This window comes from Hippoglossus stenolepis, chromosome 24, assembly GCF_022539355.2.
Source record: "Hippoglossus stenolepis isolate QCI-W04-F060 chromosome 24, HSTE1.2, whole genome shotgun sequence".
NCBI lineage: Eukaryota > Metazoa > Chordata > Actinopteri > Pleuronectiformes > Pleuronectidae > Hippoglossus > Hippoglossus stenolepis.
The window spans coordinates 7,750,737-7,767,279 of record NC_061506.1 but is presented as its reverse complement, the minus strand read 5'-3'; the positions used below and the strand labels follow the sequence as shown (position 1 = coordinate 7,767,279).

The following is a 16,543-nucleotide window of genomic DNA, read 5'->3' as shown; positions in this document are numbered from 1 at the left end:
ACAACGTGTTTAAACAAGTCTCATTTCTTCAATAAGTTTTCAAACTGCTTAGATTTAATTTTCTAACAGTATGAGAGTGTCTACGCTGCCTAACCCATTATTATTCACGGTTGTGTTTTGTATTTATAACAATTTAAGGTTTTTGCATTCTATTGGCCAGGTATACAGTAACTGAAGTATTCAAATGTACATTTGAAGACTGTAAAACAATTACACAAATACAAAAACTAATGCATTCAACATTTACATCATATTTATCAACCATTTGTTCAGTTTGAGCTATTATTCATTGGTTTAAATGAATATTTCACCTGGTTGTCAATGCTGTTGTCATTTAACTAGTTAACGGGGCTGTGGTTTTATTTCATTTCTTGCAGTGTGGCGCCTCCTCTTCCTCGCGTTTCCCAACCAACCACTCTCTCTCTCTCTTTCTCTCTGCCTCCCTTTCTCTCGCACACACTCGTCCACACTCCATCAGTGGTGTGCATCCTCCTCCTCCTCCTCCTCCTCCTCCTCCTCCTCCTCCTCCTCAGCAGCAGCAGCAGAAGAAGAAGACGCCTCTCCTCGGAGATGGAGAGCTGCTGAAAGTGCAGGAGCAGCGGCAGCACTCGCAGTGGAGGCGGCTCTCCCCTCCTTCTCCTCCTCTTCCTCCTCCACCTCTTTCTCGCTCCGGTGGATGCTGGATGTACCATGAGGTCTCCGCGGCTCTGGGCGGCTCTGTGCCTCCTCCTCACCGCCTCCTGCCGGCTGTGCGCGGCCGCCCGACACGGTAAGACTTCCCACATGATCCCAAACACATGGAGACAGACGCACTTGTCATTTTTAACCCACCTCGGTGCATCCAGACGCGGGGAGGCGGTGCGTAAATCACGACTCACCCGGCGAAGACTCCCTGTTGCTGCGTTCTTTTACACTTGGCTGCGAGTTTATGGCACAGTTTATAACATTTTACAAGGATTTAAAAGAAATAACAGTTTTTCTTTATGCATCTTTCACTAAAACACCCTGCATGATATTTATCATTTTCCTATAATATTTAGATAATACACCTATAAGTTGTTTTCTGTTGTTGTGCCATCTCAGTGAAATTGATTTATCTATATACATCAATGTAAGAGCACACTCACCTGTCGTCCTCCATCTTATATGTGCATCTGCTTTATAACTGTTTACAGAGGGATGTTTCTGTATCTGCCTGAATGAATCATGTTGTTGTTGGGTCCGCAACAAACAGCAGGAGAGCAAACGGAGGAGAAGAGGGAGGGATGGTTTTGTTTGTTTTGGCTGAGTCTTCATCAGTGTCTGCGTGAAGCCAATATCCAATAGCCATCATCTTTATTAACCTACAAGTGCTTACTGTACACTAATCTCCCTCCGAGCATCACCCACAGTGGCCTGGTGGAGAAATGTGCTCAGATTTCACGGCAACATCATCGTCAACAAGAACACTTCCTCGGGGGTGATGCAAATGTAGAATAGTGCACCGTGAAGCTCAGTAATGACAACAGGAAAATCCCAACAGTAACACTAGTGGTCCTGCAAGAATATATGTTGTGCAACTAGTGTTATGATATTAGTAAAAGTAATAATAACCGAACCCCTGGGGACACGTGCAGACGATGGGCGTAACTGCAAATAATCTTAAAACCTTATAAAAGAAAACTGGATGTATATTATAATAAAGACAAGTTCACTGTTAAAAGTCTGCATTCCAATAGGAATATTAATTACTAAAGGGGGTATTTTGCCCTTTACTCTCAAATGCTACTGTGTTGAAAACTATGCCAGAATATCCTTCTAAGAGTGTAAACCTATTTCAATTTTCCTCAGCAGAGGGAATTTATTCAGACTCAGACTTTGTGCCCTCCCGACCCCTTGTGCCTTTGCCTGCTCAGTAATATGTCTGTGGTTTAAACCGCAATATAATTTCACTGCACCACAGAGAAAGAGATTATCGATATTATAGAGCATTATTAAACCATTAAGCCAGCGATCGACTTATAAGATTGCTTTGAAATCTTAGCAACCAGTGTTTTGAGGGGTGTTGTGCATCAAATATCGATCTGGGTGATTGAGATCCCACACGTTTATTATGTGTGAATGTTGAAATGGAAACTATATGGCACTCTAAACTCCAAATCAAAGCAGATAATAATAATGTTGGCCGTGAAACTGTCGAGAGCCAAATTAAAACCAAAAGCCTCATTAAAAACTCGTCCAGCGTTTGTGTTTCAAATCCTCCATCGACTTTCTAATGGATGTGAATATTAAAGCAGCATTAGCGGACATCATGCTCACAGTCATGACTCATTTCTGACCTCCCAGCGTCGCCTGCTCGCAGCAATTACAACGGCCTCCTGCTTCCTTGATGTACCTAACACGGTGCAGTGTTTCAGCACCACGGACAGCGAGCGGCCGGAATATTTCAGCACCACGGAGAGCGAAGCAGCCGTGATTCCACCTGCAGCAGAATAACGTGGATTCATTATTTATTATAACGTTCCACAGGGAATCCTGAAGATTTAATTTTCTCACAGCCAACATAGGATAATGTTCTTTTAATGCCTCCTAAAGAGACTCATGATGTTCGTCTATATGGAGATTGTCTCGACAGTTTTATGGTATTTTTTAGTGTCATGCTTTGATATCTTCACATGGGTATAAAGCTTTTTGTAGAGAAAAATCAATAATTACATTCACAGTGATGGTGAAATTGCCCAAGGATTATAGTTAATGGCCCATTACAGCCTCACTAATAGCACAACTGTATAATTAAAGTCGTGTCAACTGTAAAAAGTGAATAAAAGTAAGGAATTCATGGCTGTAGCACTGAGAGAAATAAGATCTCAAAGTAAAATGTCACTCAGTCGTGCGCATACAATACAAGTCAATCAAGCTGCACCAAATTTCACACACTCATAGATATTGGCCGACCTTTTTTTTTAACAAGATCCACGAATTTCCCTTGAGAAATCACTGAAAATGTTGAAAAAAGCTCTATTTTGCAATGTGATATATATGGTGAGAAAGAATACATGGATCCGCCCCCTTATTGGAATAAAAATTGATTCCATGTCTTTGTTAAAGGCCAAGGCTGCCATTGCTCTTTATTTTACTGTCAACAAATCTAATGAAAAGACCAAAACTGAACATGTTTTCGTCCGTCCCTCAACACTTTATAACTTCCTCACTCTGTGGCTCTCAGCCCCAAACCCATTGACTCCCACTGAAGATAAAAACCTTTCGAAAAACACCTCACAAATATATATTTTCAATCTTTAATAGTGCATAAGTTGGGAGCAGCGGATGAAGACACATTCGGTGCGTTAGTGAGAATTTAAGGGATGAGTCATGAATAAAATAAAAATAATAAATCACAGTGTGTGTGGCTATGGTAATGAAGGTACTTGCCAGCGATAGTGTGACTCACCGATGTGTGTTTGATAGTTTGTGGAGACAGTGGCACACAAGGAATAAGAGCCATCAGGCTGCGATACACATGCTGCACTTGTAGGTTGTAGGAGACATTCATTGCTGTTTTTGTAGCCGGAGGGATTATTAGCGTCGGCACCGAGGTAGAAAAGACGCAGGTTTTGTTCTGTTCCATCCAGACTGACTCACTCCACCTTAAATATCCTCTGGCAGGCGGCGGACCAGAGGGCGAGCTCACACTCACGGCATCAGTGGCCGCAAATGCCAGAAGCACCATTATGAGAACTACTCTGAACTCAGTCTGACAGGCAGTTAATGGGCGATAAAAGGAAAGCACGGCGACCCTGCTGGTAATGATGGCGGGCTGGAGTTTGGCCTCTGAGTGTATCATGAGTCTGGAAAAAAAAGAAAACCGCAAATGAAACTGATATTCTGTCCAAACTTGAATTGCTTAGTTGTGCAGTCTTTTGGAAGCTGCTTCTTCATTCAAATTCCAAATCTATTCCTCATTTTGCTGTGCTAGTGACTCGTAAATTCAATCGTCTTGTTAATGTTAACGATAGGCCCCCTGATTTTTGTTAATATACAGTCTCGACAAATTCTCACACCCAAAAGACGAATAGGTCATTTGTAGATTCATTTCAAAACACCTAAGTTTAGGCAAGAACCTGATCTGTATCGAGCTTTAATTCAATGTTGGCTTTTGACATATTTATCCAAGACCACCGTCTGTCCCTGCCTTGTGTGTTGACTTGTCTCAGCAGAATCAAAACCATCAGTCATGCTTTCGTTTCCTATTTCCACACTAATGCCTAATGCAATTTCCGGGAGACAGGATTATTTATAACGGCCTAAATGCGGCACCGTTGCTCGCCTTCTTACCTTGACAAGATAACAAATGAATTGTCCTGTGCGAAACACTCAATTTGAAGCGCGCACGTTTATTGGGAAACGTCACTCACCCAAGCTTTTTCGGACCCTTCAGCTGCATCTCGCTGTCATCGTCCCTCGTCTTCTTTCCGTAACGGGAATCGTCTCTGGTGTCTCTGTCTCTGGTGTCCGCACATGACCCGAATGTCACACCTTAGGATATAAACCTGTCAGAGGTCAGCGAGCGGCGTTGAGTGGAGGTCAATGAGGAGAGAACAAATAGCCTTATGTGACGGAAGAAGGTCTCGTGAGGACAATAAAACCACGACATGATTTTTAAAAGCTCCAGGATATTAGTATATAAGTGTTCCTAAACCATCCAATTAAAGGAGTACAAAGTTTGAAAATATGGTTAAGTGGGTTTTTTTGTGGGTAAAAGTTCATCTGAGAAGAGAATCTGAAGTTATAAATTGGGTCTTTTTGATTTCCTGCTGCTGAATTTTGACTTTTTGCAGCCTGGATACAGAGCAATTTCCCAGGCAGAAGCAAAATAAGATAAATGCAGGGATCACATTTGCACACCTTTTTGAGTAGTGCACACAAATGCAGCTCCTGAGCCTCATGGGCAGCCGTGCACGATTCTCCACAGTTCCCCGTGTGTTTTAATTTGAAAAGCAAAGAGAAAAGAACAGATTTGTGACGAGTGATGTGTGACGGACTGATCTAATCTAAGATGAGACAGAAACCCCGCCTTTGTAATTATAGACGCCACTCAACACCGTTTTTTTCTACACAGACACGACCACATCTCAGAAAAACAAAATGGAGCTGATGGTGCTGATGGAGGACGCAGCGAGCCAGACGGAGACTTTCCACAGTGCCTACTCGCTCTAATTGGTTTTATCTGGAGAATGAAGTTGTGTTTGTGAGAAGGGGGAGAGAAGCCGGAGAAGTTTCCCCAGAGAAATGTAAAGACTGAAGCCGCCGGCTGATTTTAAATTGCGTCAGTTGGTTTTTCTGGTGAAACTGAATCCAACAGGAGAGAATGTTTGTTACTTACTACATCTGTTTCTATGGCACCTTGAGTTGAAATCCAACTAAACAGCACAAATCTCCCTCTTACAGAGTCAATTTCGTCTTTTTAAACAAGGCTTTATACATAAAGCTTTTGCAGGAAGCTTGTTTTAACATCTTTGCAATGGAAATCAACTTGTTTTCACTTTTCCAACTAGATTTCTTGATGGACCAAGTCGTGGTTGTGAATTAGCAAATTCAACTATTCAAAAGTGATGCGACACCTTTTTATAGTTTTATATTCTACTTCTTTATCTGGATGCACTAAGTCTGGGCAAAATGGCCGAAACGTATATCGTCGTTATCAATAACTATAACAATAAATGTCACATTATTATTTATTTTATGATTTTTTCTCCCAAGTGAAGGTTGTGCTTTTAAACACCTCCTCCAGTGTGGGAGGAATTTACAGTGAATTGCACATGAGCCGTTTATATTGCACAGGCAGATGAATATTGCACAGTTGAGACTTAAAAGAAAGAAATGATGCAATATTCATTTTTGTCCTAAATTATAAAATTCAACCTTCCTCAATTCAACACATAGATAATCGGGGCTAATATTAGTTCACTTGAGAAATATACTGCAGAGCAACTGACACTTCTGTTCCAGTTGGCTGACTTCGTAGCTGCTCTGTCCGTGCGTTCTATTAAACAGCATTTTCAGTTCGTCAGTTGATCCGATACCGACGTCTTCATAGAAACTGACACGCAGTAAGTAAAGGAAGTGAAAGGAATTTGAATGCACTGCTGTCTAGGATTCCCTCCTGAGGCCAATGTGGTTTACAGACGTCTACATAGCCCTGTTGACTCCACACATCATCACATGACACCCAATCCCTTTTCACAACAGCCCGGTGGGACGAGGTTCATATGAGACTGAACTAACTCCTCCACAGGATGAGTGTTTTCATTCGCAGTGCATTTATCAATCTGGCATTGCTGATTAGCGACCCAATTACACACAAACGAGCGGGTAATGTCGTGTATTAGAAGAGGTGATGGAGTGTGGCGCGGCTGATGACAGTGACGGACAGGCTGCATGACGAGCTGATCCAGATCTCCCCGAGAAGCAGACGGTCGAAGAGAGAGAGTGCGAGAGAAGAGAAGCGAGGATGGGGGACGGAGAGATAAGACGATGGGGAGGGAGGGAGGGAGTGAGGGAGGGAGTGAGGGAGGGATGCGTGGGCGCAGGAGAGAGGACAGAGCAGAGATTAGTCATCATGTGGAGTTTGGGCGGGGGGGGGGGGGTCGATGGACGGATGCATGGAGAATCTCTCCATTCTATGTTTAGCCGCGTCTCGGCTTTCTGGTTTAATGGAGATTCCCCTCTCTGATAGCTGCTGCCCAGGCAGTTTGTTTGTGTCGTCACGTAGTCGATACTCGGTCTGTTTTTTTTTTATAGATTTCAGGTAGAGGGAATAAATAAACTCAGTCAGGGCCGGTGTAGAGAAGAGAATCCCATCTACTCAAACTTTTGCTTTTGCAGGTTGCTCTTGCTTTTTGGACGACAAAAATCTTCTCGTCTTATCCGTCTGTGACTGAGTCGTTCTTTTGACTGACATGTGTCAGAGGTAATGAAATCGAAACAGCCTCAGAGAGAAGAAACAGTGAAGCAGCACAAATACCGGAAGTGAAATCACTGCAGGAAGAAAGCACAATGTGTTTTCATAGGTCGTGCATACTGCAGGACAGAGTATATATTCTTACATTATCGCAGGACGTGTGAATAATACACAGGAGTATATAAATCCTTAATGAAAACCTTAAGCAAACAGGAGTAAATACACAGCGCGGAGCGAGCGGTCCTCGCATCTGTTGCTTTTTACTGCCTCGCAACAGATTAGGAGCTGGGAAAAGGTCAACGGTAACACACACAGACATATGCATACACGCACACTTTCCCATTCAGAGACAGCGACACAAGATTGGCATCAAGCACAGCTATGCGTTCTTGTGGGGCCTCCCCTAACTCATTGTATTAAACTGAACATGCAAGGATTTTTGAAAGTTTCTTTAAGTGTGGGTTCGATGTTTTATGGCAGAAGAGAATTAAAAAAAACATCACTCTTGCGCATTTGGAGCCAGAGTTTGCACGGTAGCGATCGAGCAATGGCTTCGAGGTCACTGATCAGAAACGTGAATACTTTAAATGACGGAAACCATCTTTGAGTAAATTTGGTTTGACTTTTTGTTTGGTCCTCTAACATGGAGGATGTGGGATTTATGACCTGTACTGCAGTCGGCCATCAGGTGGCGATCAAGATGATTTGGCTTCGCTTTTCGCTAGCCGTGATGTGATCCACACCCATTCACATTATGAGACGTAAAAAAGAAGAAAATCCACCCATTCATCTATGATCTGTACCCTTTATCCTTTCAGCTCCATTTAACTCCCTGAAGTAAGTTTTGCAGCTGCACAAAAAATTCTGTGTTTCTCAGTCTGAGCTCAGTTTCCTGTTTTTTGCTGTTGTCTGCAGGCTGCTTGTTTGAGAAGAGGCTCTGTCCCAGGGATCAGCTGTGCAACGACGGTGAGTCTTTGACCTCACACACACACGCACGTCACACAACATCTTTGTCCACAGCTTTCGACCGAGTGAAAAACAATGACACCGCTTTTAGAATCTTCAGGACCTGCAAAACACAGACTCAAAATGGCTCCTGAGAGACTATACTGTGGATTCATTGGAGCAGTCTCACACAGGATAATAATTACTATGCCATGTCCATTCCAGTCTGATCGCCTGGAGGGTTTTTCATTACTTCCACGTAAGCATAGAGGTCTGATGTTGCATTTTAATCGACACTGTAAATGTATATGGATTCTGCTATGATGACCTCAAGTAAGCAATAAAAAGTAAGATGAGATTATTTCCTTTGGAAAATGAATAAATCTAATATTTGTACTAGAAGCTATACGCCACTTTCTTTTCACACCTTCCTGAAGCCGAAGTTCAAGCTGAAACGTCAAACTGATCTTGCTCGGGGAGGCTGACATGGACACTTTCTCGCCCCAGCAGCTCATATTTACGGGGGCCTTGAATGCAACGTGGGGAGAATTTAAAAATCCACCAATAGCGCGCGATCCCAGCAGGCCACAGATGCAGCAGCATGCTTCAGGAGGCCTTGACGTGTCTTCTGTCCATCAAACAGGCAGGAGCTGGTTAGCCGTCACGGCTCAGCCTGCCGTTAACGGGCTGTCTATAATCCCTCAGTGGGTACTTCCTGCCTGCCTGTTCAAACACGCCGAGGATGTCATTGCAAGAGCGTGCACGTGCAATGGGTGTGTGACTGTGTTTCATGCTGCATTATTGATGGCTGTATGTGTCTGTGTCCGCCCCGAGGATGTAATGTTCCCTGTTTCCAAAGACAGGAACATAAGAGGAATTTATAGCGACGGTTTGATGATGCTCTGAGGACGTGAATGCACTGAAATGCAAGAATTCTATTTGTATAGCGCCAAATCATAATATACATTATCTCAAGGCAGAGCAACAGGTTATATTCCGGACTGCAATACACAAACAATCAATTTTGTAGCCTGGAAGATCTGTAATCTGTGTGAAATCTCTGACAGATAGCAAATGTAATTCAATATGCATAGAAATAAATACAACTCCAGCCTGAAATAAAGAAAAAAATGCCCTAGACATCCCTGATCTGTATTCCATCTGTGGAGTGTTTATGTAAAATAAATGTTGTAACATTAAATATATTACAGACCTTGTTAAATAAACATCTAATGTGTCTAATATTGCATCGAAAAAAATCTAGTTTGTACAGTAAGACATTTGTAATCTGTGATGAATATTGAGAAGGTTTTATTAAAACGACACCATTGGCAAAACAGCCATTTTTACGCCTTTAAACACCTGTTATCCATAATCTATTTGATCACACAGAAATTTAAACTCAGCCCACGTAACTACTACACACCTCAGAGTCGTCATTCCAGTATTGAAGTGTGAGCGAAGGTGACGTGTGTGTGTGAGATGCACGATACCGGCAGGAAGGTGGAAAGAAAGAGGCATTGATTAACTGGCAAGGAGGAGAGGATGGGGTGAGCGACAACGAGAGAGCAGGGAGAAAAAGTGCGAGAGTGGAACGTAAACAAGGTCTCCCTCCGTCAGTTGCTCTCGGCCAATCACGGCCCGTCCCCGGCCGTCTCTATGACAACAGTGACATCACTTGCCTGACGACCGTGTGTCTCCCTCGTGTGTGTGCATGTGTATCGGTGTGTGTGTGTGTTTGATGAGTGCTGGATGGAGACAGAGGTGATGACTCACCACAGCCCACAAATACACACACCGCCAAACACATACACACACACTCTGTGCTTCATTGTGCGTGTGTATGTGGACACTTGGGTGCTGATGAGTGTGTTTTTGTAGAAATGTACTTGTGTGTGTACTTGTTGCTGCGTATATATCATTTGTGTACTTCTGATGTGTTTGATATTGTATGTAAATGTGTGTCTCGTGATTATAGAGCGTTTGCCTCCATGGTTGTGTATGTGGTGTGTCCACTTGTTTGTGGGTATCAGTACATACATTATGTTCCTCTTCGTGTTCACATACTCTCGTTTGTGTGTGTGTGTGTGTGAATTTCTGTGATTATTGTTTGCTTCCCTGTTCTTTTTCCCTCCTTTAAAGTGGCTCTTGAGGAGACTATTATTTTTTAATCATGATCAACACTGAGTCGGATATTTTAAAGGAGACATTTGGTGTTTTTTCAGTGATTCTTTCCTTTAGTGGGTTATATAGTTTATTTTTTAAAGGCCTGTAAATTTAAAAAGGTCTAAGTTCTCGTTAAAGACAGCTCCTGAAACACTACACCTCATTTCGTTACTGGGAGCCATGAATATGTTAATATGGCCTCGCCCCTGCTCCCCTTCTCCTCACCCTCACAGCGCCACCTGCAGTTGAAAAGCCTTTGGTGCTCAGAGCTTATGTTTAAAAGCTTGATAGAGACAAACAAAGCCAGGTGATGTGAGTGTAGAGGCCGACATTTGTGCTGGAAGTGGTTGACCAATCGCTACAGATTGAGCGAGCTGGCCAATCAAAGTAGACTAGGCTTCACAGGGGGCGGGCCTTAAAGAGACAGGAGCTAAAACCAAGTATTTCAGACAGAGGCTGAAAAGAGGAGCAGCAGCAGTGGACAGTCTGAGGAAGTTGATGTGTTTTCTTAACCTTTTCAAGCAATAACACAAATTAAAATAATGAAGCTGAATATTAATATTCTATTTCTATCTATTTAAACTATGAGCAAAATATGTCTCTTTTAAAGTTAAAGTTTCGGGTTTCCTAAATGAACTCAAAACTAATATCGGCTGATATTTATAGCTTGAGTTTTTTCTGCTGCTGCAAATGTCATGGCTCAACACTGTGAGCGTCTCAGATTGAATAACATTCAGCAGCATTGTAAAGGCATAAATGTCAGGGACCGGTGTCTCAAACCTGAGATAACTGACACCAGCGAGAGGTGATAGAGTTAAATAGAATCGGTGATGCGGCATATTTGATGTGACCTTCGTTCCAGATAAAATATCACAACCTCTGTCCCGGGCAGATTTGGACTGTATCTGCTGTTTACCATGCAAGCATAGAGACACAGGAGTAAACTGAAAGTTAACTAATGTCTTGGTGGTGCTATTTTCAGTCCAAACACAACCTTCGTCCAATGAAGGATCGTTTTAAACTGCAGCTGCCACTGTTTTTCCACGAATCTCTTCATTTCACGGCTTGTCGGTCTCTTCCTGTGCAGATGGTTTGTTCGGACAGTGCCAGGCTCCTCACCAGGAGCCCGTCCAGTACCAGGTGTCTGTTCCAGTCCTGCACAAACTCCAGGAAGTCCTCAAAGACCTGATGGTGCAAGGTGAGTTCTTTTACGGCAAGATGTGAAGCTTCACCAACCGCTCACCGCTGTTACAAGAGAACAATCATTCCTTTAAGGGGACATACGTGGGTAAAAATGTTTGATTGAATGGCTTTTTTTGTCACCTTCTGACTGCTTAGGTCTGACGTGGAGGGATGACATCACGCAGGCAATTATTAACCGAGAGCTGAGTCGTGTTCCCACCATCGGCTCCTCCTCTAAAGTCCCAAAGCAGGCGTCCAAACAGTAAGAAAACGTGCAGCGTGTCCCACCGTTAGTCCACTAGAGAGTCGGGCATAAAAAAGTACATAAAAAAGCTCATAAAATCGTGCTTGTAAGATTTAAGGGGCTCTTTAGGCGACTGCCTTTGTCTTATTTCCCAGGGCCTCCAGACTGCCGGGCTCCGCTCAGCAGAGGGTTCAGGGGCCCGAGGAACCAGCCGACCCTGAGATGATGCAACAGTTTGTGGACTACATGATCCTGGATCCCTCCCGCTCCTCCGTGCACATGCAGACGCCCCTGCTGGACCCGTACACCTACCACCAGGTGGGCAAAAGATGGTTTAAAGAGCGTACAGGTACAAAACTGCACCGGTTCTTTAAAGATGGAGGATTAATCGCTGGATACCGTTATCAAAACTTTACTATTATCTTACATCTGGTGAAAATCGATCAGATCTTTACATGTTATGTCTTGGCTGATGTTTGCAAATATCAGCGTCGCGTCCCAGATGTTTTGACACATTTTGTCGAACTACGATTTTGACAAAAAATAAACGATGGTTAAATTTAGGCTGAACATCCAAATTATTAAACTACACAGGCAACAGCTGCTGGACCACTGTGCAGAAGGATAATCTACAAGTTCATAGCCCACATTCACAAGTTACAATTTGTCTCATGGGGCTCAACAAGATGCGACATCCTCTGTCCTTAAATCTCGACAAGGGTTAGCTGTAAATAGACGGTGAATCAATATGTACTTGTTTGTAAATTAAGTTAGCAAATTAATTTTCGATTTCCCCCCATCAATAATCCCAAATGACATGTTTCTATCTTTAAATTACTCGGAAATGACATCAGGAATAAAATACACCTCCTGATACGTATCAGGATTATAGAGAAAACAAAACTAGCTCAATTCAACAATATGATTTACTATGAAATCTGCAGAGACAAAACCACAGAGCTTTACAAAACTTTGGAGGTGATTGTTTTGGTTTTATTTAATGGTTGAGTCACAGTGTTTCCAGCAGCAACGGACCCAAAAAACCAGCAGCAAACAGGAGGCAGACACAGTTAGAGACCAGATGATGAACACAGCAGATCGTTTATCAGCTACAGGGCTGTTTATTTCCCTCAGGAGCTAGTGGAGCTCAAACCAGGATATAATCTTCGGAGCCATCAGGTGAACACCACTCACAGATGATCACATCGCTCTGTGACTGCGGGATGTTAACATGTCAGAGATGTTTTTTAGTTTTTTTTTATTCTGCCTCCCAGTGTCCAAAAAACCAACACTTGTCATTTGTTGTTGCAGCAGCAGTATGGTTACCAAGAGGAGGAGGAACGCTCCCTCAACTCCCTGGACGATAATCCAGCCTTCCCGCTCCTCGCCTCTCGCCCAAGATCCAGGGGAAACCTCCTGGACCAAGACCGTCAGCTTCTCCAAAACCTGCTGTCCTTTTACCTTACCTCCCCTTCCTCCTCCTCTTCCTCATCCTCCTCCTCTTCGTCCTCTCCCGTGCAGTCCCTCTCCCGTAACAGGGGAGCAGTGGCAGCAGCAGCAGCAGCAGCAGCAGCGGCGTCAGGTTTCCCCTCTCCGCTCTCCTCCTCATCCTCATCCTCCTCCTCGTCGTCCTCCTTCTTCCCGGAGCTAGACTTCCCTCTGGACTACGGCGAAGACTACGTTTCCCAGATGTCCCAGCTCAGCAAACAGCAGCAGCAGGAACAGGCAGAGAAGAAGACGCAGAAGGACTACAACGCCCTGTCAGGACTGGATGGTGAGAGAGCAGAGAAAATAAAGATGTGGTGATAGAAAGAGAAGACGTTCATCACAAAACACAACTGTCAAATGGACAAGTGGAAAGTCACTTAAAGGTTCAGTGTGTAGAATTTAGTGACATCTAGTGGTGGAGTTGCATGTTGCAGCTGAATACCCCTCACCTCACCCTCCCCTTCCAAACATGAAAGAAAACCTGTGGAAACCTTCAGTTGTAATAAAAACTCAAAAGGTGTTTAGTTTGTCCAGTCTGGGCTACTGCAAAAAACATGGCGGCCCCCGTAGAGACGACCTAACCCGATGTAAATGTAAAGTATTTAAATATAAAGGGCTCGTTCGAGGGTAAAGAAAACAACAATTTGTACATTTAGGTGAAACACACTAGTGAAAACATCACTAGGATTATTCTTTTTATATTCAATATCCGCCAATAGATCCCTTTCACCTAAATCCGACACACTGGACCTTTAAACTAATACCAGTAGATGCAAAGGCCTCCATCTCCTGTGTTTTCTCTCTTCTGTGTCCTACAGAGCACTCTCTGCAGAGACTGGCTCTGCTGCTCGACCACTACGGCCTTGACATGAAGGATCTGTCCCCCGAGCAGAAAGACAACGTGCCCGCCGCTCTGAAGCAGCTGCAGCTGGACACCTCCTACGCTCACAAACAAACCAAAGGTCTGTGTCACTCCAGCCACAAAACGTCACCCGCTCATCAGTTTGCTCTTCACTGCTGCTGTTAACGCTTCAGAGAGGAGACCACAGGATCCTGCTCTTTACACTCAGGTTTCATAGACTGATCTTTCTGCTAATCTGCATTTAAACTGTACAAATAAATGTATTTCAAATGTACAAATTCATGAAATATGATAACAGAATTAAAGAGAATTGTACCACAGAGTCAGGGTTTCTGTCTCTTTGCGTTCCTGTTGTCACATGCATGTCTTTTCACTCAATAAAGGTGAAATGCCCAATAATATCTTTTAAAAAAAGTATATTTACAAGTTACATTTGTATAGCGCTAAAACAAAACATACATTTTTTTCAAGGCACTTCACATACTCAGGTTTAGACCTTACAATATACGAATACAAATTGTATTCATTATATTGTGTTTTTGTGTTTTCTGTTCAGATAAATTTGGAAACGATGGTACAGGAAGCAAGGTGAGAGTTACTTATGTTTTTTTTTTTAATCACAATTTCTTCAAGTCGAGATTTTCAATTATCTTATGCAGGAATTCAGATTAAAAGAACTTTAGTGCTGATCACAAATCAATAAATGTATCTTGAATGTGGCTCTGAAATGATGAAATAAGATAAAGTCGAAGGCTGGATCACCCAACTAGTAACTGTCAAATGAATGTAATGTGTACAGCGTTTACAGAATTATAAAGAAGCAGGAAAGGATAATACAAGTACTCACTTTCCATTTCTAATTTCATGTCTTTATTCAGATCACAGAGGGTTCAGTGGGCCAAAAGATGGTCGCTCCAGAGGCTCCTCCCTCCACCGCCAAGTCCCCCAAAGCAGAGGGGCCCCAGAAAGAGATGACCCCCGCCGCGGCATCCAGCCAGGACGAAGTGGGGAAGAAGGAACTGGCGGCCAAGGCGGAGGAGTACGGCTACATCGTCACCAACCAGAGGTGCGGTGTCTGTGGCTCTAATGTGTTATGATGACGTCCTGTCTGTGAATGAATGGATGAATGACTGATGGTGGTGGCTGTCGTTTTCATGATGAAATGAGAAAAAATAGGTCAAGACGAGATAAAAAAAAAAGGCAGAGAAGTGGGGAACAGGGGAGGCGGTCGATAGGAAGTAACGAATGAGACAAGACAAAAAGGAAAACAAAATAAACGGAGCAATGAAATGAAAGAAAGGAAAGTGCTGCTTTCTATTTCCGGAGAGAAACTGACCCAGACTGACATGAAAAGGGAAAAGGAAAGAAGAGCTGAAGGAAGGGGGGATAGGGGAGACATGAGTAAAGAGGTAGAGAAGAGTAGAGGTAGGTGGAAGGAAGGAAGGAAATAAAATACAAAAGGATGGGACAGACGAGAAGAATGATGCAGGGATTAAACTAAAGAATAAACGAAAGAAAGAGAGAGTGGAGGACGGAAGGAAAGAAGACAAGAACGATTAACGTGTGAGAGATAAGTAAAGAAGGGAGGAGAGGAAAATGAGGAAATAAGCAAAGGAAGGAGGACAGATGGAAGGAAGAAAGAGGGAAGGGAGTATAAAAATGTAGAAGCAGATCCGCTAAGAGGCTCTCAGTCACATTCCACAACTCTTGAATGGTTGCTGTGTGTTCACGTGTGTTTGTGTGAATGTATTTGTGTGTGTGTGTGTGTGTGTGTGTCGTGTATGAATGTGTGTGTTTTGTCACCGCAGCCCCCTCAGTCTGAACGACGGGGTGCGACTGCTGGAGCGGCTGTCAGAGAGGATGGGCCTCTCCACCGGCTCCTTCATCAACATCAGGTAGGAGCGAGGACGCCAAGGGGGTCGTGAACCCTTGAAATAAAAAAACCAAAAAACCAAAACCCCATCCCTCTCGCTTGAAGCCTCTGGATCCTCTTGTATCTGCACTCACTTGCTGGATCACTCTGGCTTTTATTTGGAGGGATCAAACCGAAGCTTCGCCTGAAGCTGTGTTTGGAAAACCCCCGGGCGCCCAAATGAGACGTGAATGGAGGCCGAAGAGCGCGTTGTTCTTCTGCATGTGGAAGTCATTCACTGCTTGTACTCTGCTTCTTCCTCTTCCTGCTTTTGAGCCAATCACTCGCCTTCCAGTGATGTTTGGGCTAAAAGGGAAAATTATCAGATGACAAAAAAAAAATCTCCTCCTTATCAAGTCATTTTTGTCTGTAATTCTTTATTAAATATGCTTATTAGCCTCTACAAAGGGGTTTCCATCCAAAACATAATCTTCTATATACTGTATTTCCATTCAATTCAAGGGTTAAGGACCTTGGAATTGAATGGAAATGAATCTGAATCTAAATGAATAAAGTCAGATATAATACATGATAAGATAATAAGGAGATTTTTTGCAGTGTGGAAAGGGGACTACCTACTCCTCTTGTCTCATATTTATATTAATAAGCACCTTTTCAACCATGTGACAGTTTCAGTTACAACAGCAGCTTAAGCTTGGATTCACAGATTGCAGCGATTCGACAGTTTTCCTCTCCCTGTGCGACTCAACACGCGGATCTGCTTTTGTGTGTTTTTTCTCCCTCGCAGCGTCGTCGGACCTGCCATCACCTTCAGGATCCGGCCCAACTCCAACAACCTGACAG

The 16,543-nt window shown here is 43.3% G+C and overlaps 1 protein-coding gene across 3 annotated transcripts in view; it reads left to right on the top strand.

The window, feature by feature from the left end:
• The first annotated feature begins 459 nt into the window (after window positions 1-459).
• Window positions 460-16,543, top strand: part of LOC118103169 (receptor-type tyrosine-protein phosphatase-like N) — a 24,002-nt gene continuing 7,918 nt past the window's right edge. Inside the window, exons 1-11 of one of the 3 annotated variants that reach the window (XM_035149785.2) lie at window positions 460-769; window positions 7,856-7,906; window positions 11,139-11,249; window positions 11,390-11,495; window positions 11,633-11,795; window positions 12,792-13,251; window positions 13,784-13,927; window positions 14,384-14,415; window positions 14,706-14,893; window positions 15,636-15,722; window positions 16,488-16,543. The exon at window positions 16,488-16,543 is cut by the window's right edge and continues 24 nt beyond it. In XM_035149785.2, coding sequence (XP_035005676.2) covers window positions 691-769; window positions 7,856-7,906; window positions 11,139-11,249; window positions 11,390-11,495; window positions 11,633-11,795; window positions 12,792-13,251; window positions 13,784-13,927; window positions 14,384-14,415; window positions 14,706-14,893; window positions 15,636-15,722; window positions 16,488-16,543 — 1,477 coding nt within the window. In that variant the 5' untranslated portion in view covers window positions 460-690. Of the gene's footprint in view, window positions 770-7,855; window positions 7,907-11,138; window positions 11,250-11,389; window positions 11,496-11,632; window positions 11,796-12,788; window positions 13,252-13,783; window positions 13,928-14,383; window positions 14,416-14,705; window positions 14,894-15,635; window positions 15,723-16,487 lie in introns of all 3 variants that reach the window. The other 2 variants (XM_035149784.2, XM_035149786.2) reach the window with 2 other exon arrangements.